The sequence below is a fragment of the Rhea americana genome, unplaced genomic scaffold, assembly GCF_003343005.1.
Source record: "Rhea americana isolate MKP2758 unplaced genomic scaffold, rheAme1 scaffold_333, whole genome shotgun sequence".
NCBI classification, from domain to species: domain Eukaryota; kingdom Metazoa; phylum Chordata; class Aves; order Rheiformes; family Rheidae; genus Rhea; species Rhea americana.
In genome coordinates, this window is record NW_028186461.1 from 308,718 (window position 1) to 336,337 (window position 27,620).

At 48.5% G+C, this 27,620-nt stretch overlaps 1 protein-coding gene across 1 annotated transcript in view; it reads right to left on the reverse strand.

Moving 5' to 3' along the window:
* The window catches only part of RALY (RALY heterogeneous nuclear ribonucleoprotein), a 95,009-nt gene that overhangs the window by 11,545 nt on the left and 55,844 nt on the right, over positions 1 to 27,620 (reverse strand). The window contains exons 2-3 of the mRNA XM_085311142.1: positions 10,760 to 11,024; positions 3,904 to 3,976 (exon numbers count right to left, since the gene is read on the reverse strand). Of these exons, the coding sequence (XP_085167268.1) occupies positions 3,904 to 3,976; positions 10,760 to 11,015 (329 nt within the window). The 5' untranslated portion in view covers positions 11,016 to 11,024. The remainder of the gene's footprint in view (positions 1 to 3,903; positions 3,977 to 10,759; positions 11,025 to 27,620) is intronic.

Sequence of the window (27,620 nt, forward strand, 5' to 3'; positions counted from 1 at the left end):
TTCTTCCTACAAATAGCTAAAGTAGCTGGAAGCGGAGAGAGAAATGTGGGAAGGGAAACCAGCATGTCCCAGACACCAGGACTGCACAGAGGCTGCTGCAGGCTGGGGAGCATGCCCAAAGCCTTACTGCTGGTGTGGGGTCCACCACTCTTGGTACTAATGCCCTGCTGCTGTCCCCATGTTTTTTTTTTCTCAGCCCTGTTGGGGTGGATTTGGTACCGGGAACACAGGAGTTTCGTTGCTCCTAGCACTGCCCACAACCATTGGAGAGCTGGAGCTGGTGTTTGGAGGAGGCTCCACACCAGCTCCAGGTGGTGACTGCAATGGGTATTAACAAGGGATGTGAATGCCAGCAGAGCCAGGAGGAGACCATCCCTCCATGACTGCAGGCTGTGAAAACAAGGCAGTGGTAGATCGTGTTCATCACCATTTCGGTGACGGTGCCGCGGGTCACTGAGCTGCCAGGCACTTTGTTGCTCTTGCAGACTTCGCTTAGGTTGTCCCACGGCTCCACGAAGGCACTGCCCTTACCGACGCAGAGCAATACCAGCACCAGCGTCGCTGGGACGGGCAGAGGTCTTTGCTCCCAAAGGTCAATTAGAGCAGTAGCTGACTCCCCAGCACTGCGGCATSTCCCGGGGCAGAGCTCACGTCTCTTCACAGCCCAGAGCAATAAACAGTCCAGCCACGCACGGCAGGGCCACAGGGACCGACGGGACTACAGCCCTGGGGTCCAGGAAAGCCTGCCCTGGGAGACATGCCCAAAATACAGGTTCATTTTCCCATCGGCCTCACTGACTCATTTGCGGCGTTCCCAGGCACAACCGCATCCAGCAGCGTGGCCCGGGCTCCCCCCGGCCCCGCTCCGGAGCAGGGCAGGGACATCCCGCATGCAGAGAGGTGCTCAGGCAAACGCTGCAGGCAGAGGGAGGGAGGCCCTGAAGACCTGGACAGATCGGGGCCAACACAGTTAGGATTTATTCTAACTGAAGGCCTGGCTCTTGCAGAGAGTGACTTGAGAAAATTTATTATGGCATAAGCCTGCGCATAAGCCTACTGGAGGCAGGGGAGAGGCCAAATCCCAAGGGATTTCTATTAAACTTCAAACACTCAAACACATACCTGGGCTGCTGGATCAAGGGAAACTGTCAGGATCTTTGATTCTTCCACATCCAAAAGGAGATATCCCTTCCCTTCAATACTCTAGTCTGTGAATCTCCCATGCAGGGACAAAATAAAACCCAGCCACTGAAGAAATGATCTGATGTGTTTAACATAGCATTTCTATAAATTATAGGGCTGCAATTTGGAAGGCTAACATTTAGAAAAATTTATTATGGTTAGAAGAAGCTATAACAACAGCTCCCTGCAAACCTGGTCTCCCTGCTTTCCAGCAAGCTATCAGGAGTTTTGCTAGTCCAGATGGCAAAGTTTAAATCTGTCACCGATCCAGGATGAAATATTGCTGAAGCACAGAGTAGTATAATTCTCTGGCCCATATTTTAACACAACCACATTTGTGGGAGGAAGCAAACCTTTCGCTCTCTCTTTCTCTCTCTCCTCAACTGCCTGGCAGTCTGGACGTCTGAAATATTAGTCATTACAACAGAAACGGATTAGTGGTCAAAGCATGGACAATGAGCAAATGCTGACACAGGAGGAGTCTTTATCACTTGGTCATACGGAACAAATTCATTTGTATTATGGCTACCAGCACCACGTAAATAGTAGGTGTACATTTAAATAAAACAACTTCTGTCATTTCTATTTCCGTATATCAGTGGGGGTAATACAGAGAGTCCATTTCCCCTTGACTCGCAACCCAGGCAAATCCAGAGGGCCAGATTCTGGATTAAATCATGAGTGAGTCTCTCTGCGCAATCCGTAACTAGGGTGAAGGATAAGTGAGATGTGGCTCGCAGAGCTGTGCCTGTGCAGCTCAGGACAAGACGATCTTGGGCTATTGGCAGAGCTCGCTGGAGCAGTCCCTGTTTATTTATAGGTGCCGCAGAGAGGTGCACAGCAGACACACATAGGTGCTTCTCCTGGGAACGTGTTTACACATACTGGCTCATAAATCTAGCACCCGTAAAGAGATAAGAGCCAAGCAATAAACTGTTACTTTCTTGGTAACATAGTAAGACTTGCTTCTCCATCACTCAGAGACATAATCTTTCCCCAAATGCTGAGGTTTATGTCTCAGAAACCAACGTGCCCTAACTCTGCAGCACCCCTTGCCTCCCACCCGTCGCTCCCTGTCCACCCGGCTCACTGGGATCACATTTCCTATCTATTAAGGGCAAATGATCTGGAAGAGGCAGGTGGCTCTACCCGTGCCCTCTCCACTGCGCTGCGCAGTTGGAAAGGCTGCGGGCAACAGCCTGGCAACCTCGGAAAGCTGGTGTGCTGCGGCCRGCCGCGGCGGCCGGAGCCACGCACAACGCGCAGCACGGGAGCCAGCTGCCTTTGCTCTGTTGATTTTCCTATTTGATAATTTTCCTTTTAAGCTCAGGCACTGAAGGAGATACTTTAAAGATGAGGCACTTGGGAATGTGAGATTTTCCTTGTCTTGTTTTTTTTTTTTTTTTTTTTTTTTGCAGCTGAAAGTCCTTGGCTTGCAGTCAGGCACCCCAGGAAAATTGCAGGAGCTCTGGCAATGCTGGCTGCACTCCCAGCCTTCCCTTCCCAGTGGTTACTTGGGAGAGACAGAGCAAATCTGAGCAACACAAGCTAGTGGGACACCGRTAATCTGCTATGGGTGGCCCCCATCGCCCTGGGGCCTCCCATGAAGAGAGGAGCTGAGCTGCCAGGGCTGCTGGACCCTGGGCASCCACATGATGCTGAGGGCAGAAGACACCCGCATCCTCCCAACTGCCCGTTGGGGCTATGCTGCGGGGATGGCAGGGCCAAGCCAGGGAAGGCCAGGAGGTCCTTTGCTTCCTGAGGTGGTCAAAGAAGCTGGGAGGGACATGCTGTCCGGGGTGGGAGGTCAAATTTTCCTGATGAGAGCTGTGAAGAAGGAGCTCAGGCGAGAGGCCCAGCAAAGGTCCTGTCAGACCGCGCTGGGGTGGCAGAGAGGGCGTTTCGGGAGGTTTGGTTGGGTTACCCAGGTCAGGAGTGCRCTATCACCGCCAAGAGCGGCTGCTCACCAGCCCAGGTTGCGCTGCTGTGGGCCCGTGCAGCTGAAGACCCTGCAATGACAGCATGTGGCCAAGGTGCAGAGGACAAGCACAGCTGCCACGCAGCAGAGATGCTTGGGAAGTCCCACATGCAAGTCATGAGCCTGGAAGAAATCCCTTATCCATCACTTTACCCATGTAATTAAAAATAAAAAACTAGCATCTAGCTGGCTCCGGTGGTCACCCTGTAAACACTCCGTTCTTTCCACAGCACCTGCAAGGTAGGGTGATGTTAGCCCAGGGGCTACCAGGGAGAGGCAGAGGTGGGAGGCAGTTGGCATGGGCATGGCTCCCTTGGGCGGACTCTGAGCCTACGCTTGACCGTTACTGCTGGGCTTCACTTCCCATAACCAGGTAGCTGGGATCTATTTCTTGGACCTCTATATTTCTTTTTCATTACTCTTCTTTTCCTCTCTTTTCTTCCCTCCCTCTCCACATCCTTTCTTTCCTTCCTCTTGACTCATTTCACATTTTTTTAATTTCTCTTCATTCCACACCACCGAGCTCTGCCTGGTGGAAGAGCAGCTCACTGGCTCTTCTCCCCACAGTCCAGCATGTTAAAAAGGCCAGGCTCAGAAAAGCTCGTGGAAGGAGATCTCACTGTGCAGCAGCAGCAGCCCAGGGTTTCTAGGGGAAGTGTCAGGAGCCAGGAACATCAGCTTGTGGAGTGGGAAACATCAGCCCTGAGACATCACTGCAGGGAGATGACACAGTGAAGACCTACCTGTACAACGCAGAGGCTGCTCTCTTCAGCCCTTTAGGTCTGTTAGGTTTAGGTTCCCCGGCCATGTTGATATCTGCAATGAACGAAAATGCAGCTCTCGTTACAGCTTCGAACTCACGGGGAGCTGTGGCTGTGCCCAGCCCTCCTGCCTGCAGAGACAAACTCCCCTCCAGACCCAGCTGGGATGGACCCATCAGGCCAAGCTAACTTTGCTGCATTTCCATCATCTTTTAGCATGTTAAAGGCTCTGCTGGACTTTCACTAATGTGTTCTTAGCCTTAGCGAGCCTCTTATTTTCCCTTTGTATAGCTACAAAACCATTTGTTTTCAAAATCTAATGCCCTGCACATGGCCTAATCCATGTACACGAGCTCCACTGCTTCACCACTGGTATCTCAAGAGAATTCAGCGTGGTTATGATAAAGCACACATAATATATAAAACTCCTGGATGCTGCTAACTGGTAGTTACAATTTATCCCTTGTTCCTTCCAGAATAAAATGAATTTTATGCATAAGCCATCTGGGCATCGCTGTCGATTGGGCTGCATTAAAAGCTGCACAGGGTGCAGACACACGCCTGCAGTCACCTCAATTGATCTTGGAGGCAGATCTTGTACTAGGGAAGGCGAGAGCAAGCTATTCTAATCTGCAGAGGAAATTGTCTCTGCAGCCTCAGTGCCTAACTTGCTTTTGACGTGAGAATAAAGTGGTATGGCCAATTTAACGATGTCTGCAGAGAGCTTGGCAACCTAATGCTGAACGTGGCCCCCGAACTGCACAGAGACGAGCGGAGGGGCACAAGGCTTCACTCCCTCCTAGTTTCTTGGTGTGGGAATGAGCAAGTTCCACTCAGCTTTTCTTATCGCCCCCAAACTTCTTCTGCTCTTCAAACTCCTTCCGTGTAAATAAGTGTCATACCAATGAATACGGCAGATCCAAGCCACACTGGACAGGATTTTCTCACACAGCCCAAAAAATACTTTTTGTATAGGGCTGGGCATGGGCTGCCCTACAGTGCTGATGCAGGTCCTTCTGCTAAGCTGGCTGTACAATAAGTCTCAGCCGCTAAAGCACATGTAGATTTGAAGTTCTCCATTTTGGGCTCAGGGTTTGTGGATCTGTGACTGCCAGCTGGGGTATTTAAGCTCTCACCTCTTCAGGGCCTGCAGGATCTGCCATGAAACTCAGCAGGTTCAAGTCCTAATCTTATTAATTACTACTGTTTCCAAGCTGCATGAAGGGAGTACAGCCCTTTATGGAGAAACATGTGGACGGCTTGGTCTGCTCACTGTTGAATAAGGAGCTCGCAAACCCAGCGAGCAAACCCAGCAAACCCATGAAATGAATTGAGTGCTGACTTCATTATTAACGGAAAAAAAAATGGGAGTTTAAGGAAGCTGCAGCACTGCTAGGACAACCTGAGCCTCTGCACAGGCTGCACACACAGGACGCAGCTCTGGAGGTGCACGCCAAGAGCCATGCATGAGTGCGGGTGATAGCTGGGGAGGAGCATAAACTGAGCTCCTGGAGCACAGACAGGCTTCTGCTGCCCAGGTGTCTTCCTGTGGCATTCTGACTCCTCTTCAGAGCCTAGAGATGCCTCACTCCACCAAGAGATGCCATTCTGCTGAATTTGGACCTTATCCTATCTATAAGCTTGTGCAGTGAGTATGATAGCAGGCTGTCACTCAGACATTAGTGTGTCCTTAGCCTAAGACCCTGGGGGGTTCTTCTATCTGGGACAGAAAAGGAGAGTAGCAGGACAGCTAAGCAGAGCATGCATTACCATTTTGCCCATGGAGATGGATATGTACTATATTTATTTGCTTAATGGCCATGCTTCCCTTCTGCTGCCAGGCATAAGTCCTAGGCACAAGCCCACGTGCATGTTTTGTGATGCCCTGGCAATGTGTTCCTCGTGAGCAAGGGATGAATCGCTGGTGGTGGCCACTTCGTGTGCTGCTGCGCCAGCTGGGGAGGCACATTCAGCTCAAACAGGCCAAATTTGCTGTCATTCACCCTCCATCCTCCCATACTCAACTGCTAAAGGGAAGAAGTGTCCAGCCTGAGGGGTGGCACGGACACACACGGTTATGGGACAGGGCAGCTCTGTGAACAACTGTTACAACTGTGTCTGTTAAGCATGTTGGTGCTGTTCTGAGTCTTTTGGAGCAATGCAATACTTTTGAAAATGACCGTTCGCTGTAAGGGAAGAAGGAAGCAAACTCCTCCTTAGTGCACCCCAGAACACATCCTTGTTCAGCTCCAGGTTCCCTGTTGAGAACCCTTTTGGCTGTCAGGGGCATCTCAGGAGCTGCCAGTCACTTTTCTTGCAAAATGCAGAGCTAATGGCAGCACCATGCTGATTAACACCTTTCAAGAGAGATGCAATGAAAGCCCARTGGGGGATAATGACACTAATTAGCTCAATTTGCTGGTATGCAGTGCTAGAAATAGCACACCAGAACCTTTACCAGTGCATGTAGTCAGACCAGAAATTTGTACTTTCAACCTATAGCAGTGATGAGCAGTTAGATTCCCTCAGGATTCCCTTGAAATTGAATAAGGAGAGACAAGAGCTCAGCACGCACATCAGCCTGAATAGATTTTCCATCTCATTCCCAGTCTGGCTCCCTCCTCTGCATCAGTGTGCTCCATCAACTCCTTTTCATCTGTCCCCTCTGTAGCTGTCACCAAATCCATCTGCCCGCCCCATGGCAGTATCTGTCCCTCATGTCCAGGCATCTTTGCCCACATGAAATCAGGAAGATGTGCATTGTCTAGCAGAGGCGACAGGGCCAGGTTACTGGTTTGATCTAGCTGCCCGTGAAGAGCATTGGAAGCTTCCTGCAGTATCTGGTGTTCCTGGGAATGTCTGGGGAAAGCACAGGAGTAGCCAGGACCAGCTACACCCTGCAAAGCAGATTGTGTCCCAGCACAAGATGTGCTATGGCTATGGTTTCAAACACCTTTTCACAAAGCATTCAGTAGCCTGCTCATCAGTTAAAATGCAAGTCAGAGTGTTTGCTTATCTGGTGATAAAGAAAGAAGAAGAAAAAAGACAAGATGGAAGAAATAATGATACTAGACCACCTAACCTGAAAGCTGACCTTTGCGAGATGCCAGCTAGAAACACAAGCTGCTGCTTTGCTCGTTTGCTGTAGTACGTATTGCAAAATGCTGCTTGCAAATCATCATTCACTCTTGGAGGCAGACAGAAGTCTGAATCCTCGTACCAACGTAGGCTGATGCAGGTGTCTAACATGGCAGTGCTGCCAGCCGTATTAGTGGAGCGGGCATGTACCACTGAGAGCTGAAATTATTTAGATAAGGGTTAAATGGGGAGCCTGTTCCTCACTGGGGAACAAGCTACCTTGCGCTATCACAAGCGACTGCCCCTCGCCAGGTTGGAGGTGCTTTGTCACCCCACCGGGCGCTGCCTGGAGCCACGCTCCTCCACAGAGCCTGCAGGGACCCAGCAAGCCTCAGCACACGAGCTGTGTGTTAGTGCTGTGCAGGCAGTGATTCCCAGTAAGTTCCTGCTAGCCTTGCCACGCTGGGCGCAGCTGTTAGCCCAAAGGAGTGATGGTTTGCTGCTATTCCAAAGGAATACGTGGTTGCATCCTTCTCTGCTTAAGTTACTGGATGGAGCTGGAAATGGATGTTTGCTCTGGCCAGCACTTTCAGGGAGCCTGGAGGATCAAGTATTTGCAACCTGCAGATGAGACTTAAATTCAGAACCTGTTTCGGAAGCTTGACATTTTTGATAGTACCTGCAGGCTCTATGTTGAAGATGGAAATGTTCCTACCAGGGTAGAAAGCAGGCTACTTTCCCACTGCCTGCCTGGGAAGGGAAGTTTTGCCATCAACTTAAGAGTCTCCTACATCCCCGAACTCTGCCTTTAAACAGAGACAGGCCTTTTCTCTTCAGCAACATGTGGGTCYTCTGTTTGTCTGATCTCATCTTTCCTCTCCCTATTAGCATAAACTGYGTGGTTGTGACCTCCCCTTTCGGCAGCAGATTTCCGCTAGCAGTTCCCTGACTGCTTGTTTTGTGCAAAGATATTTTCTGACTATCTTGTATGGTATTTTCATTTCCTCCGCTCYGCTGGGTTCTCCTATAAGGGGAACGTGTCAGTGTTTTTTCTGGCCCATATGTCACCAATAGCACAGAAAAGCCTGCTGAGCTCTTCTGTGGCAGGACTGGTTCATGAAAAGAAGGCAGATGAAAGGGAGCTGCATTTGCACCTCTGCCAGTATGTGCGCAGGACCCAACCACAAACGGTCCCTTCGTCTTGTCAGCAAACCAGACCTTTGGGCCTAGCACTGAGAAGAGTATCAGAGGTTCCTATCAGGATATCCTTTCCTAGCCATTTTTCTGCAGCAAAGTGGGTGAGTATTGCCTGTTTCTTAGCTGAATCTGTAGTATCTTATTGCAGTGTCACAGAATCACAGAACGGTTGAGGTTAGAAGGGACCTCTGGAGATCATCTAGTTCAACCCCCTTGTTCAAGCAGGGTCACCTACAGCATGGACAGGGTTGCATCCAGGTAGGTTCTGAATATATCCAGAGGGGACTCCACAACCTCTCTGGGCAACCTGTTCTGGTGCGCTGTCCCTCTCACAGTAAAGAAGTTCATTCTTAAATTCAGATGGAACTTAGAATCATAGAATTTCCTGTGTTTCAGTTTGTGCCCATTGTCTCTTGTCCTGTCGCTTGGCACCACAGAAAAGAATCCTGTTCCAAAGTCTGCATGAGTGCCTTTCTTCCCCAAGGCCTTCTTCATCATGTCTATGGACTCTGTGAACATGTGGGCAACATCTGGACTAGAAGCCACACTGGCACAGTGCACTTCACCCTTTGTCTTCTACTTTACTTAATGCTAATGGGAAGAGAACTGTAAAAGAGTTTTGGGTGTTTGAATAAACCATCAATGGAAACAGCATACTGTCTTAAAGACTGGATCTAGCATTCAACTTCTTATTTCAGACTGTCGTGCCAGAAGCAGAGTGAGAATGGGCTGCAAATCTCTTCCCTGGGTGTCCAATGACCACTGCCTGCAGCAGGCTCAGAAATAACACTTTTTCATTAAAAATGCTGTCTTCAATTCCAATTCTCAGCTTAGAGCTGGTGACAAGAGCTTCTCAGCATGTTACCCTTCAAAGCAATCTGCAAATTAMGGATGCAGCTGGGAGCAGTTGGGGTGTTTTTATTTGTTATTTTTTATCACACAGCAGTGGTAGATCAGAGACTCATGTATCTGGAGAGAGGGGGAGGAAGTTATCTCATTTAACATCAGCTGAGTAAAGTTAGTCAGAGGTACTCCAAGACTACAGCCTCTCTTGACAGGTAAAAGGTAAGGTAGGCACCTCCATCCCAAGCTGAGCAYTCACTCACAGAGATGCCTGGCTCTGCTTACTGTAGCAGATGTCTAGGTGATCAGTCATGACGGGACACTTAATTTTTGAACTGTGAAAAAAAAGGTGAGATGAAGACTAACTTCTAGTGCTAGGGGAAGCCCTACAGGTGACAAGCTGCTGTTATTTTAGTCCAGGCACCTTGAAATGAAGGGTACAACATCAGTGCCTGATAGTATCTTCAATGAAGGATTTTCATCTTAAGCTCCCACTGCTTCTATAAAATCCAACCAGTGCTGTGGTCCACTATGCAGGGCACTGGCATGCGAAAAAAAAATCAAGTCTCTCTTCTCAGATTATCCTCATGATCTCCTCTATGACTAGAAACGGAAAGGAGAAGCACTGAAGACTAGAAGCCATCCTGCTCTTTGCTGTTTAGACTCTTAAGATTCATAGCAGTGAACATCTCTTACAATACATGTGTAGCGTCTAAAGGGGCCCAAAATGCAGTGAGGCCCTTAGTGCTGCAATAATATCAATAATATTAACATATGTTCAAGCTCCAGTACCTTTTAAATGCTGTAATCCAGCCACTGTAGTTAACATGCATGAATACTRATGACACATGGTTAATTAAGGCACATCTGTTTTTCTCCATGCAAACTCCCTGCTAGATCATTTATGCTGGTATGTTATGCAGAGGCTAAGATCGTGTCAGGAGCAATAAGATCAGTAACTAAGCAAATAGTGTGTCCAGGGACCCCAAACCTCAAAAACTCATGGCCCTGTCCAGAAAAGGAACCAGGAAATGTTTTTTACCAGCCTTTTTCATCCCTGTCAGAGCAAATCTCTAAAGACAAGAATATGGAATCATTCAGGACTCTGTGTTTTAGCTCCTACAATCAGTCCACAATGTGAGTTTTGGGGACCTAGTGTCAGGGCACTAATAAGCCTTACTGAACATGACCACCTTTAGCTGGGACGCATGCCCATGGGCCCAGGAACACAATTTAAGCTCTGGCCTGGGCATTCAGCCCTTGCCTAACCTATGTTGCAGGAGTTGCAGGAGTGGTGGTCTCCAGCTCTGTTATACCCATCACCCATATCCATGCCCAGCCACAAGACCCTATTGATCCAGATCCAGACCTGCTGACTGACTTCCTAGCTTGACCCCAGACCTCTGTTGTCACCATGGACCTACCCAGCAATCACTGGACTGTGTCTGACCCTGACTTGAGAACTGACTTCCAGCTAGACCTCAGGCCTGCCTCATCACCACGGACTTGCCTCATGTTCTGGGCTCTTGGTTGAACCCGATTACCACCTTTGAGTCTGCCCTGCTTGCCTCATTTGGGGGCTATGGGACAGGGCCCTGTCTGGTGAGGTTTCTGCCATCCTGGCCATGTTATCACGCTCAGCTTCTGGCTTCTGGTCCCTTGGGGAGCAGCCAGCTCTTGCTGCTCCTTCATACCTAAAATGGCTAGTGGGAAGACTTACCCAGGGTCTGGCCAGCAAGCACACGTCCATTCTCGCCAAGGACAGCAGCACGTGCGTGCCTCTCGTTGGAGTACTGTACGAAGGCATAGCCCTTGTGAACGGAGCAGCCCACCACTCGGCCATACTTGGAGAAAATGGTCTCCACATCCGACTTCTTGACCACTGCTGTGTTGAGGTTGCCAATGAAGACTCTGGAGTTGATGGACTTGGGGTCGTTCTTGTTTGTGATGTTACTTGTCTGCACCTTTAATGACATCTTGAACACCTGAATGAAAAAGTTGAGAGAGTCAGGAAACTGCACAAGGGAATTACCAAAGTTTTACAAAAAGGGATGGAGAGATGGTCATGCCCAATAACTCTGGAGCAAGAGAACCAACTCATCAACTTAGCCAGTTGCAGCTGGGGGATCCCACCTCTGGAGAGTCTGCATGTGTTGGGGAGGGTACTCTCTCCTAGCCAGGGCACAAATTACCAGAAATGCTGTATTATCAGCTTCTCTGATGCTCTGGGTATAATCTAGTTGCTCTTGGGGAGCAAAACGCTATTTAAATCAATTTTACTTCTAAGTAAAAGCTTTAATACAATTAAAGGAAAACTGTTACTAGTCTATAATTAACTACAATTCAAGAACTATTTTATTTAAAGCAGTCTCCATGTAGCACCTTAGCCCATGCTYATCTCTCTGGGCTTTTAATTCCCAAGTACCTCTCAGCACAGGTCTCTGCTATGTGTGGATGTGCCCTTGCAGCTGGAAGAGAGCTTAATTTTTTTCTGGATGCAAATGAGATTTAGGTAGCRGAGTACCGTGTGCGCAGAGAGTGGCTGCCTGATGTTTGTATTGCTCCCTGCTTGCTCTTGCATTTCCACCCAGGCCTGGGTGAGCTGCCTCCTAGTTGAATTTTGTACAAACAGGAGGTGTCACTGTTAGCTTGGGAATCTCCAGGCCGTCAGCCAGAGATGCAGTAGTGAGCCACTATGATCCATTTTCCAGAGCCATAAGGTGTGATCCTTGCTTCACCTCTGAAGACGAGGGATGGGAAGGGACAGAGGTGGTAACTGTGTGAAATTAAATCTAGTCTTGCTGTCTATCAGACTCTTGGCTATTGTGGTTGCAGCAAAAATTACAGCTCTCTGAAGATAACAGTTTGATTTCTCTCCCTCTTCCCAGAAGCACAGGKGATGATTTGGGATCACTTTAGTGTGCACTGCATGATATTTCCTGGGAAAAGTCAGCTCAGAGCTGCAACAGGTATTTTCAGCAGCTCTGTCTAAAGCAGGGAAAGCAGCGGTGCTGCCCAGAYCACATCAGTGTAGCTCCTGTGGAGGCCCTGCTTGCCCTGGCTTGTCCCCATGCCCTGGTGGGCTCTGCTTGCCCACAGTCCAGCTTGCCTGCAGTCCAGCTGCCCGTGGCCTTGCCCAGGCCCCAAAACTCACAGTTCCTCTTTCCTCCAGTCATATTGCTAGAYAGATGCAGGACAGGGGAAAACAGTAACATTTTCTGCTGTGTTCCTTGAGGTTGCACTTGAGACCTTTAAAGAACCAAAGTCCTTCTCCTGCACTGGGCTTGCTTCACAGGACATGAAAACTCTCTGGTTGTGCCTCTCTTCCCCTAAAATTGTTTGAGGGGAGGAAACTTCATTAATATCTAGTTCATCCCTTTGCCAGATGAGCTCTCCTTGGCTCCTCAGGTGATGGACGTCCTTCTGAAGGCTACTGCTCAGCTACTGGCCCATTGGGGCGTGAAGACTGGCTGGTTCTCTGTACAGTCCAATTTTTGCCTGAGGGTGCTTTTCTATATACTGACAAGCATCAATGTCTTCGGGCTCACCGCTGCTAGCTCTGTATCTCCAGGATTTGAAATGTCAGTCCAGCACAGAGGTAAAGAGCGAGCAGAACAGTCTCATCAAGCTCCGCATGCAGATGGCATTTGCAACCCGACCCGGGGAGATATGGAGAGTTTTAACACTGATTGCAATCAATGAGCTTCAAACAGACAAGATGCGACTGCCAGACCCTGGCCTTCTTAATTTTCAGAGCACAAAGAACTGGACGCTCAGTTCCTTTAATCTTTTAAAGCCAGACTATACAGAGCACTGTAAATATATGGCAAGGATGATCCTCCCCAAGGAGCAGGGGGAGGATGCAATGGCACAGTAAATCTTATCCTTCTCTAGCCTCTATGATTCTATTAACCTACCATTGAGACTGGACACAATCTTCCTGCTAAATTTGATTGGAAAAAAGTTAGACATGAGTCTGAATCTGATTTGTTACATTTTTCTTTTTACTCCTACAGATTAAGATAGCCAGATAGGTTCATTTTACTGGTTTTAAAACAGTTTCTGGCAGAGTGAGTGTTCTTAAAAACACTGTAAAAAATAACTGAAGAATAAGATTTTTGAAGTAACCTAAGTGAACTGAATCCTTGAATCCTTTGGCAAATGGGTGACTAATTTCTTCAAGTTGCTTGAAATCCCGATCTATACAATAATAACCACATAATGCTATCTATTTTTAATATATTTTTTGCAGTGCTTTGTTCAGTGGGGACTTGTTTTCTAAGCACATTTCTGCTAATGAACATAAGGTAGTCTGGAAGAGATTCACATAGGAAGTGATCTCCATTCCTGTTGCACAGGTGGAGAAACTGAGAAAAAGTCCAGGCTGAAGATTTCCAGTCATTTAGTCATTTTGAATACCCAACTGGAGCTTTCCAGGACTTGCTTCCCAGAAAGCCAGAGCCTCAGCACAAGGCTCTGCTGGAGGCTGGTCCAGGATGGCTGAGCCCCAGGAACAAGGGGTCAAGCACAGGCACAAGCTGGGAGTGTGGGGGACTTCTGGAGAGCCTGCAGACTGTGTTTGTATCAAGGTAGCCCTGAACTTGACCCATTTTGCGTCTGTGGTTGTCCCTGTCCCACAGTCTCAGTGATTTCGCAGGACAGTGATGCTGCTGGGTGACTTTACACCTACACTCCAGTTCCTAATCACACTGACTGCTCTTGTAGTTTTTGTTTCAGGGTAAATGTGCTCTGGCATATGATCTCTAGKTGCCTCTAACCCACACACGGTCATTTCACACAAACATCCTTGGCTCCACTTAGCCATTTCCCCTTTAGGAGATGCATGCCTGGTCTTCTCATTTTGCTTATCTGCCTCTGCAAGAGTTTATTCAAGTCTCCATAGCATGAGTCTTTTGCTACTCATGCTTGATCTTCGCTCACCCCCACCCCATTCCTCTGAGGAACTCTCCTTGTATCTGGCTTCTGGCAAGACTATGAGCTCATAAGCACTACCCTTGGAGTACCTGACCATTACCCAACCATTCAGCCACTTTTTCACTGCTCTAGAAGGCCACCCATCCAGACTGTGGTTTCCTGAGTCGGATGTCAGGATACTCTTGGAGACCATGTCAAAAGCCTTCCTGAAGTCAAGACAGATGCTCCTGCTCTCTCATCCACAGATCTCACCACTTTATTACAGGAAGCAATCAGGTTGATCAAGTTGGGCTGTACCACTTCCAAAACTGGTCTGGTTGCACACAGCCAAGAGGAATGCTCTCCTCTCACAGCCTTGGCACTGGAGCCAGCGTGGGTAGAGCTGGCTCAGGTTGCCTCCGGACCTGCAGGGCGCCCACAGCATTAGCACAGTTGGAAAGCACCAGCTGGTCTTGTGTGTTAGGCCGTGCACATGACCCTGAGCATGCAGCTGGGTACGTGCTGGGGTTAGAGCTGCAATCTGGAGTGGGACGCACGGCTGGGATAACAATGCCTCCCACTGGCCTAGCCTCAAGAGCACCTACTGGTACGTCTCTATGACAGAAACTGTAGGCATCTTCAGGACATGCTGTTAACACCTAGCTCACTCTGTCTCCGGCCTGATTTCCCCATAATAGTATCTCCTTAGGAGCCATCATCTGGGCTATGTTGGCAAAGACAGGCATTTTGATTTTCAAGCGATAGCATCAACCAAAACAAAATATAATCCTGTCTCTCAGTCTGTCCTTCCTTTCACTCCCTACCTCTGAAGAATTTTACTGCTGCTATCTAAAGTGCYGGCTTAGGGAAACCTCAGCCTGCTATTAGCCCAAATGCTTCCCAAATTATGATGAGCCAGGAACAGCAGTATCTGCAAATGTTTCAATCTCTGACTAGCTGTTTACATCTGTAAACACCAATTACATCAGCAAGTTGAGCTCCTTAAGCCTATGCATGAGGGCCGAAGGTTAAGCTGCCCCTGTGCCCAGAGCAGAGTGAGAACAGAGGTCTGACCAGAGGATTCTGGTAGGATAGGACTGTGGGGTGTAAATCAGTGCGTTTTCCCCCAAAATTAAGTGGGCTAGCTCCTCTCAGTGAGTACAACATGACTCAGCCCTGCTGATGTAAATGGATCCGGCCCATGCTGCATGTTTACTTTAAGAATGAATAAAAGAAATGTATGAAGTCAAAGCACTTCTCACGTGGGTAATTCAGAGAGCAGATGAATCTTCACTTTGAGTGGACAACATACCAGACACTCAGACCACCCTCGTCCTCCTCTTGCCAGGCACCCTGYTTCTCAGCTGCGAGAGCAGCAGTGAAATGGTGCTCACTTTGCACTTGTCATTTTGGTCTCCTAATGCTTTTTATGAAGATGAGCCATGRAATCCCTCTTTTACAGTGAGGGAATCAGTGGCAAGGGTTGAAATCCTGGTAGGGCTGTCCCAGGAGTGCCCCAYTCCCTTCTCTGTGCAGATGCCTCCAGACAGGTGGCCTGTGATCCTGCTCCACAGACCGCAACCTCATGGGCAAATTCCCCAAGGGCTATCGTCACCCTGCTCAGCATTGACTGCCCCCCCCCAGCCTCAATGTGGCCCATGTAGGTGGGTCTCAGCACCGGGGCCACCCGGGTCAGGTTCCCACCACAGAACAAGTTATGCCCGCAGCAGACAAGCAATAGGCACCAGATGCCAACCTGCTGGTCAGGCCAGATGATGGGCACGCCACTGAGAAAGGCTTGGGAGAAGGCCAACAGGACCCCAGTGTCTCTGCAGATGAGATGCTCTCTGAGTACCATCTGCCCACTGATTTCTGTTGCTGCCCAGGTAGACGAGGAGCTGCAGTCGTAGCCRCAGCCCGAGGACCCACCTGGGAGCGGGCCTTAGGCAGCAGCACTGGCCACTGGCACTCCTGGAACAGTGAGATTTGGGGTACCATCAGGGACCACCTCCACTCGGTAACAGTGGCCTGCACATGTCTCCTTTAYGAAACACTTGGCACTGGGTATTCAAAAAACCCATGCAAAACTCTTCGGCTATCCCCATACAACCCTGCTGCTCCCTAGAGAAAACAGTCTCTTTGCCTTTTCTGTCCARTCTGTTGGCATTCCTTCCTACACACACTATTCACTTCACATAACTTAGCGGACCCTTTACTGTAACAACTGGAAAAAGGACATTTTAATCATCACATATTAATATTTCATACTTCACCTAATTGCATTCCAGCAGAGCACTTCACACAGTACGCAGATTAAATCCAGCATAGTATCAACCATGTCAGCTTATTGTTCCTTTCATGTGAAAAAATACATCTCCAGTACATTTTTACAAAGCACAGAGTCTTCTCAAGCCACTCTTCTCTTTGATATGCCATGTAAGAGCCTGTGGGGGCTCTGGCTTGAGTTGGAGCAGGAAATCTTGGTGATATGTCTGATTAGAAAAACACATACAGCAGAGAGGCATATCATTGGCTATATATTCATATTCTAATAACTATAACTGTCTTCACTGGATGCATTTTCACAGCTATTATTTTACCTTTCAACACCCAACTGAYGACTGCAGTAAGCTAGGCTTGGGTTGGAAAAGAGAAAAAGATAGACAAAATGCAACCAGTAGTAAGACTTGTCACTTGGAACACAGACAGATGAAAGTATAAAAGGGGTCCTTCATCTGTTGACCTCAAAGAGCATAAAAAAGAGATTAGGATGATTATCCCTACCTTCCTTCCTTCCTTTCCCTTCTCTTTCCTTCTCCTTCTTTCCTGCCTGCCCTCCTTTTCTTCTCTCTCTCTCTTTTCCTCCCTCCCTCCCCTTCCCTCCTTCCTTTCTTGCTGGCCTCCTTCCCTCCTTCCTCCTCACCTTGTTTGCACCTTCAGGGCATGGTTGAAACACGAGAAAATCTTTCCAGGGAGAGATTCAGACAGACATAAAGGAGGATTTGCACCGAGACCCTGGGCAGTGGGCTGGAGTGAGCAACGTTGGGGCAAATCCTTCATCACATTCTCAACAAGAGTAGGGGGAAGCATCAGTCACAGTGTGCACCTTGCTCTCCCCACCCACCCTGCTGGGTGCCTTCCCTGAAGCATTGGCTCCAGTACTCATCCTAATGCCACCACCAGCTTACTGTGATCCCAATGTTAATTAAATTCATCCTGTCCCAGCAGGATGTAGTGGGTGACTTCTCCCAGCTCCTGCAGCCATGCAAGCTTGCTAACAACTTCTCGYATTTTACACCTCAAGGTCCCAGGAAATAAAAAAAATTACATGTGGACATGTGCAGGTGYTTATTGGCCTTCCTAAACTGCGAACTCTATAACCAGGTTAACAAAAAATCCTGCATGGGACATGATTAATAACAGTCAATTTACTTTTCTTGAATGATGATATTGAACTAAAAGGAAGTTCATGCTGGAAACACCTGCACTGTATTTTGTCACCACAGTGAAAAAWTTTTTTTTTAATTCCCAGCAGAAGAGCTGAATTTCTTYAATGCTTTTTTAAATGCCTGTTTGCTAACATGTCATGGCACATTGCATTTAGCACTGGCACAAGCACTGTGGTCTATTTTCCTACATCTTGCATTAAACTTAGGCATCATCCATCATCAGGTTAGGCAATATGACATCCAGTTCAGCACTTGGGCTTGGCAGGTWTACATAAGGGGTAACTCAGCTGAGCTAGTAGGCTGGAAACACACTCATGTAAGTCCCATGTGAGACCAACTTTGCGTCATTGCCAAGACTCGTTAAAAAAAACTGGCAATTTTGTTCATGGTAAGTTTAATTTCCATGCCCACTTCCTTGTTCCCGTTTTGAGAGGGGTTGAGCAGAGCTGGCGTTCTTAGTGGCTCTTGCAATTTCACTGGGAATTCCTTTCCACTTAAAGCTTCAGCTCCTGGAATCATGCAACAGTGTGAAATCCTCAGCTCTCRGCCAGCCCACCATACAGACCACTGTGCGTTGCTGGATGCGAATGTGCATGAACAGCAGATCCGTGGGGCTGGGTGAAACAGGGTACAGTGTAGTTTCGGTGACAAACCCATCATATGAACTACTGCCTGGCACCATTTTGCACTGGCTGCTCAGAGGTGGGCAGAGGCGCACAGAGGACTACAAGGGAAGGTGCACGGATGAACCCAGCCTCACTGGYCAATCCCTGTCGTGCCTGGCCCAGCTTGCTGGAGAGATGCTCTCCGCCAGACAAGGCAGTCCTTCCTCCTGGTGGCTGCATGTATCTCCTGTATTTCCATTTGCTTCTCAAAGACAGAGCCCCTTAATGCAGCTGGGTCCTCTTTCTCCTYCAGGGAAGAGCGCTTTCCTTGGGTCCTTGCTGCTCAGGGAAGCGCGGGGTAGGTCTCTGTGCTTGCTCTGAGCTGTCACTTCAAGCTCTCCCATGACGGTGCCGTGCTCGAGGCATGGTGGCGGTGGTAGACTACGTGCACCGCTGGCTCTTGGGACGCAGCGCTTGGGGTGCGCYGACATTCCCGGCCGGCGCTCCTCCTCTCTTCCAGGTGCGAGCAGCATCGTTGGGAACAATGCCGTGGTCACTGCTGTCACTAGTGTTCAGGAATCCCTTAAAAAATATCGATATTCAATTCAGTAAGAGCCTAAGGCCAGAGCTGGTTGACTTGATAAGCTATTTTTCCTTCCTGCTTTAAGTGTCTTGCTTCACAGATTAGCTGTTTAATTGAGAGCCAAGWGTCTGAAAACCCCAGAGGCCTTAGTCTTAGTGATGAACTGTCAAAGAAGAAGGAAAAGAAAAAACCAGCAAGCCCCACCACTTTCTCTTTGCAGAAAGCACTCTTTATTTCAGTGTGAAGGCAGCATGTGGCCTGGCTGTTATTTTCCTCTTATCATGGTTGTTCACAAATAGTAAACATGGTTTTTCATCCTGTACCTGGCTCCCTCCAATAACAAGTTTCCCCAAGTCTGTGACTTGGAGAATTTACACCTGGAGTTGGATAAAAAATGATTGTGTGTGGCAGAGCTCTCCTAGGTGGTGGTGACAGAGCCCTAGACTGACCATCTAACCCTCTCCTGCCCCAGCACCTTTTGTCCACCAACATTACAGTTTTCATCAACAGTTGCTCAGGAGATTGGTGGCTCTTTCCCACCTCTGGCACTGTGCTCTCACAGCCATCCCCATTGCTGCACCATGGACATCCCTTTCTACCAGGAAGCTCCACTAGATTAGCTTCAGATGAACCCTGAGAAGCTGTGCAAGGACCAGCACTGTTCCAGGTGGACATGAGGCTGCCAGTGCACCCAAAAGTATAGTCCCAAATACAGTGACTCACTCACTCGTTTCCTGATGTCCCCTTAGGCTCCTTCCCAGAGCACCTAGAAAATAGTGAGTTTTCTAGTCCCAGAGCACCTAGAACAGCAAGTGCTGCTGTTCAGACATGTGTGGCCATCTCTTCCCAGACCAGCATTCGTGATGGAGTTTAAGTATGTAATGTTGTTAGCAGGTCTACCCCTCTGCTCATCTGAAGAAAGATTGAACTACATAGCTTGGTTTGCATCTCCTCTATCCATCTCATATATACCTCATAGGACAAAATCCAACTCTGCACCATGTCACCACCTCCCTCCTTCTGTCCCAAACATCCGTGCATCCCTCTTGCCACTTGCACTAGGCCACTGTGATAGGATTTTGTGGGAGGAACTGGGCCTGTAACCTGTCCTAGCACACACAAGCTCATGCGGCTGTCGCACAGTGAGGGCTTTGCTTTGGGCAATGCTCACCAGTCAGTGTGCAGGCTGAAAAGGATGAATAAAACCGTCCTTTTATTGGAAAAAAAAGTAATTCTAAAAAGCAACATAGTCAGCTACAAGATACAGAGACTTTGCTGATTGCACCACCACAGCACCTTCAATAACCCAGAAATGCACACGCATTTAAACCTCAAATCTCTGCTACCTCAGGTGCCAATCATCCTTCCCAAGAGAGCTGAGAGTAATTTGCTAGTAAGTCCCCAAACACCAGCGCCAAGTTCCAAAGCATTAGTTTAATAACCAACACAAACCCTGCAATCTTTTTAATAACTTCTGAGTTCCCAATAGTTCCTCTGCAGAAACCTGGAGGGTCTCACCCTTTTTTCCAGACAGCAGAAAGACCTCTTTCACTGTTGTGTGGTTCAATAAATAGAATAAACTGGAAGTAAACTCATCCTCGGGTTTTCTGGGGAAAGTGGTGTTGATTCTCCCAAACATCCCATAGAGAGATTGTTAGGAGATCAGAAAGTTATTAAAAAAAGACAGGGGTAAAGAAAGATGTCACAATTATTAAACCAGTTCTGAGAGAGCAGATTGCCTTTTGGGGGAACTGCTATACTGAGCAAGCTGGAAGGAAAAGTGGAATTCACTCAGTGGACTGGGTTCCTGACCACTTTGTTATGAAGCTGTGGGTTCCCTYTGCAACCCTTTTTTCACCCCGTAAAGGGCACCTAAGCATGGCTAGATAAGGAAGGATGCTTCGTGCTGCAGACTGGTCTTTTCTCAGTAGTTGGACGGATCCTTGGGACTCTCAAGTGTTGTTTTGGGCTGCCTCATTTTCCAGGCCATCAAACAAAAGCTCCTTGCACAAGATACGTAGTTTTCTTCTCACTACTCCCCAGGGCTCCTTCTCACACACAGGTCAGCCCAGACTGCTCTGCTCCCCCGCAGCGATGCCTCCAGGGGTGGATGTTCAGTCAGAGCCCTGACGAGCTACTGCAAGGCACCATGAGCATCTGCAAGACAAAAGGGGACCTGCTCTGCTGCCCAGAGGCCTGGGGGTCTTTTCCAAACTTCATGGCTGCCGCTGGGGAAATACTGCCTGGGGACTTCGCTTTCTCCTCCTGAACGTGCAGGCTCTCCAGGCTTGGTCAGAGGGAGCATGGGTGGATTAAGGCCAGTTTCCACTCTGTACACTGTATTTTCCTTAGAATGAAGTGGTGTTAAGACCCAGTGTTACCTGAGACAACAGCATTGTGCTATAACACCACTATGAAAGGGTACTGGTCTGTAATGACATGCTCGGTGATGCCTCTCCATCACCCGAGGCTGCAGGAGAACATCCAGCCACAGTGTAACATCCAGCAATCGGCAGGAAATTACTGCCTTTCCTAGCACAGTGGAAACTATTGGGGAGCCCTGGGTCACAGCTCTATTTCTAACCTGCCCTTATTGCCTGCTCTCCACCAACTACTTAGGCTCAATTTATTGGGTGGGTTAAGGGGAAGTTAGTTGTTTCCTGCCCTCAGTCTCCTTCGTCCCTATTTTGATGGAAACTGCAGCATCCTGGACACTTGTAAAATAGGGAGAAAGAAGTAAAGTTACTGTGCAGCAAGGAGAAAAAAAAAAGTCAGCCAAGTCTGGTTCACTAAAGCACATTTGCTGCAGGAGGTGAGAAAATAATCAGCATTGACACCATTAGCTTGAGGAAGATCCTGTGCTTTGCATTATGCAGGGCTCTGGCAGGAGAGTTCAACTCCCCTGTTGATCTATTTTACTCRATGCCAAGTTTGATGCATTGCAAATTTTTACCTTGGTCCATCTTCTGACGCAGCCCTCCAGGCTTGTCATAGCTGCAGCCTGCTGCAATAATCACACAGGTCTTGCTGAAATGCCAGGGCCGGTGAGCACGCAGGCGTCTGCAGGGGCCCGGGATAGACGCCTCCGTCCATCCTCAGCTCCAGCCCTGGCTGGTGGCCACCACTGAAGGGCCCTGGGGACTGCCAGTCGAGAGCAAGGCCGGGGAGCAGCGAACGGACAGTCTGTGCTCAAGCAGTGGTCTTGGTAAGACGGAAGGGCTCAGCAGCACTAACAGAATGAGCCCCTCTATAATCTCCTCTCAGCTGTCCACCTTACTATGCAAATAGTGTCACAGATTCCTTTTCTAATTTTTAATTAAAACAACAAGTCATTTTGAATTGGAGAAATCCTGCCAACCCTTTGAAAACCTGGCCCTGATTTAAATTACAGTGCAGCTGATAAATACTTCATAAAGGAATAATAAATAATCAACAACTGTTTTAATAAGTATTTAATCAGCTGTTAAAGGTACAGTGGTTACAAAATCTATCACGTCAGCATATAGTTTATAGCTGTGGCTCATAATAATCTGCCCTACATATTATTCATGTCTATACAATGCTTAAAAATCTATTAGTTATAGTCTTAAATCATTCTCATTAAGTATGATAAAAAGATGACCTATGGCTTGAAACTTGGAGATCCGATCTGAGTGAAACTTCAGCCCTAGCATCAGCCCTGCTCCTCATCCTGCCCAAAGGCCAAAAGCTGCACAGCAAATTGTACGCTCATCTGCTGTGAGTAGCCACGTTGAAGCCGCCATGGCTACTTGTGGAGCAGGGTGTCGTTCCCCGGGAGGAAGTTTTGGGAGCTATGCACAGACCCATGCTCCTCCCCTTGGGCTCACAGCACCCAGTGGGTGCAGATCCATGGCAGCTACAGTGGTAGCGTTTTACAGCGCTGTTGAAATTGTCTCATCTGCTTGATAAAGCTGAGGTCTCTCTTTGACYCAAGGACTCCAAGATGTACAAAAGCTGTCCCAGGCACCTACTAGGAGTAAAGTGACAGTCAGGAGCACCGAAATCTCCCTGACACTCACCCTTGCCTTCCCATCACTGCAGTTCCCCTCTTGTGCTGGCAGAGCTGGACGCCTGCTAAAAAAAGGGATGCCTGCAATGCACTGAACAGGATTTCCTCCAAAGCAGAACTGAGGCTGGGAGATAGCAGCTATCAGCCTTGCAAGGTCAAACTGGGGCTTCAACTACCATCCAAACAACATTACATTTAAAATATGAGAAGAATCCTGGTGGTGTATAGGCCTATTATCAACCTTCCGTCAGAGCAAGAATTAGGGCATCTTCTGAGGCCCAAGTGGATTAGTCTTCTGAGGTTAGATCTGTGAGAGCAAGCTCAGAGCAGCTCTCTGACTATCTACCTGAACATAGATACTGCAAATGGACTACCGAGTCATACTGGTCTTTCCTGAGCCCTACTTATCCCATTAAAATATTTTTCAAATTAAGGCATTTTTCTCCTCAAAAAAGTTAGGCTCATACTTTGATTGTAGAATATGCAACAAGTAGACTTTTCAGGACTCTCTGCTTCTAATCGTCTTGGAAATCTCTTGCGAATGGACTAACATTCTTTTTGACAGCAACAAAATAAATTTTAAAGGTCAATGGAATCAGATAAGCCCTGCTGGCAGCACTTTCAGATGCAGAATTCCAAGGATAACTTTTAGGTTATGTTAGAGAACAGAAACAAAATTCTTTGGAGGAAAGACTCCTTAAAAGAAAAAAAAAAAAGAAAATGAAAAGGAAACAGCAATTAAACRGAATGTCACCTGTAATCCCATTGGTGCAAAATCTGATGATTACCTACTGGGCTATGGACAACGCTACATGTATTAATCTAATTAAAGGTGTATGTTAGAGGTGTCTGAACCTAGCTCATTAGTGTGTTACTGAGATGCTCATTAATGGTTGGCCATGACTAATTTCTTGAGAATTATTCTTTAATTCTTTATCATTCACATCCTAATAGGAATGGCACCTCGCTGCTATTGGTTATATGAGAATGCAATGTGGATGTATGGACGAGATGGCAAGCTGGTTGGGATGGGACAGGCCAGCCCCTTCTAATGACTCCCTTGCACTCAGCACATAGTCTGTGCAACGCAACAGCCACCAGTGTTGCAGACAGCAAGGTTTGGCCAAAGGTAGCCAGAGCATTGCTGCCTGCAACAGTTCCTGCCATGGTGGGCGAACACTCATCGTGCCTGGTCTCTGCCCTAAGGACCCCACCTTGGTCCTGGCCAAATCTCTCAGCTGCAGGGCGTTCTCCTCAGAAGGCTTCAGCTCAGTCCTTCACTCTCACAGTGGTGTCTGCACTTGCCTGTGGTGGCTCCAGCCTACGTGTTGACACAGCCCATCACCTGAGAAGAGGACCAAGCCTTTCCCTCCATGCTTTGAAAAAAGCAGCTTGAGAGCAATTTCTAAGTGTTGATGTCAGAATTCAGCAGCACCGAGCCTTCTCTTGGGCCTCTCCCTGCCTGCAGAGCAATGCTAAACTAATAATTCCTGCTTCCCTCCTACTGGGCTTTGCCTCTCTGGTTCTACGCAGATGCACATTTTAAAAGAAGGCTTGCTTTTCAGGRGGGCAAACGTGCTTCTGCGTGCCATGCTCCAATCTCCGCACCTGTCTGCCCAGAGCCCTGAGGTGTCTGAGGACCTGGCAATCTGCCTCAGACTTCAGCARGTTTTGGGTCAAGCTTGAGATGAAGATATGTTGTCTGTTGCTCTAATTCTCCATCAAGAATGTCCTGCTGTTGGTAGATTCTTTTGTCTATATTGTGATCATGTGATGATTTAGGACTCCATGGCCTCTCTTGCCTCCCTGTATACAGTGTTTCATCCTTTCATGCTCTGCCACCCCTTCTCCATGGACAGCTTCACCTTTCCCTTTGCAGTATTAAGCTTCCGTAGAGGAGGCTAAAGACACAGGCCCCCTTCTTAATAACACAGAAAGATTAGTAACCCATCATTGTTTGTTGATTACGGTCATTCTTTTCTGTAAATGAAGTTTAAAAGTCATTAAAAGATTTGTCAGCTGTGACTTATGAGCCCTTCTCGCTGGGGAGAAGTGAAGCAATGACAAATTCCCTCCACCACTGTATCATCTGTTATGTGTTAGAAGTTGCAGTGTTCCAATTACCAAGGACCCACAGAATCTGTAAAGGAAAAGCAACTCAAATATCCTACACAGCTGCTGTGACCATTAGTCAGAGCTGGCGGGTTTCACTGGCGCACAGCATCAGGCTGAAGGCGAGTCAGTAATAAATAACACTGCCTGCGCGTAGGGCATCACTGGCTCCCGCAAGCTGGTTTATCAACATTCATTAAGCCTCGTGCCCTCCTCTGGGGAGGTGGAGTAGTTCCTGGTGTACAGAGCGGGAGACGGCGCTGGAGGGCAGAAGGATCTGAGGGTCAGGGCCACTGGGCATGACCAGCATCATGGCAGGTCAGGTCTAGGGGAAGAACTCTGCAGCCCACTCAAAAACAAACAAAACACACAAAAAACACCAGCCTGCTCACTCTTCTTGCTGGCAGGGCACAGAACAGCAACAAAGAATACAGCTGGTGCCAAGTGCGGTGCTGTGCTGCTTGCCACCTCGATGCAGCGTAAACTCTGGAGTAGTTTACTGCAGAGGTGGCAGGGCTCAGCGCGCAGCCCTGGTGGCCTGCCAGCCCCGGAGAGGCAGGCTCACCTTGCTGCACCTCGCTCTGGGAAGCACCTCCATCACCATTTCCTTGTGGGCTGGACACAGGCTGCTTCAGCTTCTCATGTTCGTCTTGCCCTGTTCCACTTAAACAACGGAGCCCTCGCTGAGACTCGGATGAGGACCCATTCCCAGCCTGCACAGACATGGTTATGAACATCTTCTGTGGTCCCAAGGACAGCTATCTACCAGCTGCAGCAGGAAAACTGCTGCCCCCAGGCATCCTCTACTACAGCAGATGGGCACAGGCTTGCAAGGGGGCTAAAGGGACACAAGCCCCAAGTCCAGGGGGTTTGTGTCCCTGTTTAAGTTGCTACAGCCCAGGGAAGCAGTTCCTTCCCATGTCAGACCGGGGCTGTGAGCACCCTCCCCACAGCCCCTTACAAGGCACCTAAACCAGGGATGCTGTGCAGGGAAGGTGCACCCAAGCCAATAGCTCTGTGACTGCCTCAYGTGTTTTTATACCCATTAGCACGGACTGTGCTTGCACCTATCTGTAAAAATACTGGCACATAGCTTTTTAGAAGTGGGAGCAGTATGAGGGGACCTGGAGCACGAGCCTGGCTGAAGCCCACCCGTGTGTCCAGAGGACACAAGGAGGGGAGGAATCAGAACATGCTGGGTGTGCGTGCCCTGGCACAAAAYGCTGAGTCCTGCCTTGCAGGAGAAAGGACAGAGCAGCCCCTGATTCCTGGAGAGTAGCTGCTGCTGATATACAAGGTGCAAGGGATTTATTGTAGGGTAAAACACTGGGTCACCTTTCCTGACTCACTTGGCAGAGCCTGGCATGGCCTATTTTCCTTACTCTAGGATGGGTAATTGTTCCCTATATCTCACCCTGATGGAGATAGCTAGCTCAGGAGAAATTTTCCTGCTGGGGCAGGGGCCAGGGCTGGCACCCAGCACCCCATGGCTCTGTGGGAGCCCTGCTCCAAGAACCTGCAGCTCCTCACCAACAASGGCTGCTCACCTTGTCCTTCTGAAAAGATGCAGCCATGCAGGGGGAACTGCTTCCCCGTACTGCCTTGGCACCTTTCTGCCTCCAGTCCACTTACGGCCCCTAAATATCCCATGAAGTCGGAACCATGCTACTGGTCCCAGAGTCACAGTCCGGGAAGTCCAGGAAGGGCATGCACCAGATGTTACCAAACTGTCTGCGTGATGTAGGGGGAACACTGTAAAGATCATTGTTAACACTACAGCTTATTGTGTCAATTAAATAACATTTAATGCCAGYTTGGCTCTCATCAGACTTAAGCTCCTCCATGAAAGGGGTAATGGTCCATGGAAGTTTATTGCCTATTTGGCTTTAATTTGTTGGGCACAGTGGAGGGACTATTCACAATGGCARAACTTGTTTTCCCAGGCAACAAAATCTCTCTGGCCTTGAGAAGAAGGGAAAAGCTGCTTGGACATCCATACAGTGCTAGCAGGCAAGTGCTGCTGCCTGGCTTCTGGGTCAAGGTCAAGCTGTCACACGCGGCTCCCTCCACACGAGTAAGGAAGTGCTCACAGCTGGAGGGGACATAGTGCTGGTGACCAGGCAGCTGGGCCCCTGTCATTGGTATGGAGTTTACCCCTTAATGTCAGAATGAGACCACCTCATTCCTTATGGAGCGTACAAGGACACTGCACTAGAGGTGCAGGGCAGCAGGGGAAGGAAGTGCTGAGCTCCTCCGATTCAACATCACTCAGTTCACCCAGCATCACTGACATCTATGGGATGAGATGCTCCCCAAGCTTTGCTCCTGGAGGAGTGTCACCAGAGCAGGGAAGCAGAACCACAGGTGTCAATCGCAGTTGTATGGCTCTCATGAAGGATCAGGCTACTGTCAGGAGCTCTGTGGCCAACACCTGGCAGTGGCCAATAGCTGACTGCTTCTGAAAAAGAGAGCAGAGGGGTCTAATACGCTTGGTTCGTGCTRTAAGATTCACTTTCGTGTGCCCTGAAGTAACTGGCTGACGTCCTCACCCAAGAAGTTTGGTTACCTTTCTTTTCACACAGTAGCAGGCAGGTGTTCACCTTACCTTCTCTAAAACCTCAATAAAGCAGATCTTCTATGAGCAAAACTGACTGCTTGGGGCTGTGGCTGCCAGGGAGCTGGACAGCACTGATCCACAGACCTTTAGAGACTCACTTGAGTCAGCATGACTTTCAGTTGCTTTTTGCTTTCCTTGCTGCATGGGGCGTGTTTGATTATCACCAAGAACTCTGAGCAGAAACAGATCTGTCTGGACACRGCTGCTCCACAATTACTCATTTTAACAGTAGGAGTCATTGGAAAAGCAGGAGAAGAAGAATGATTTCATT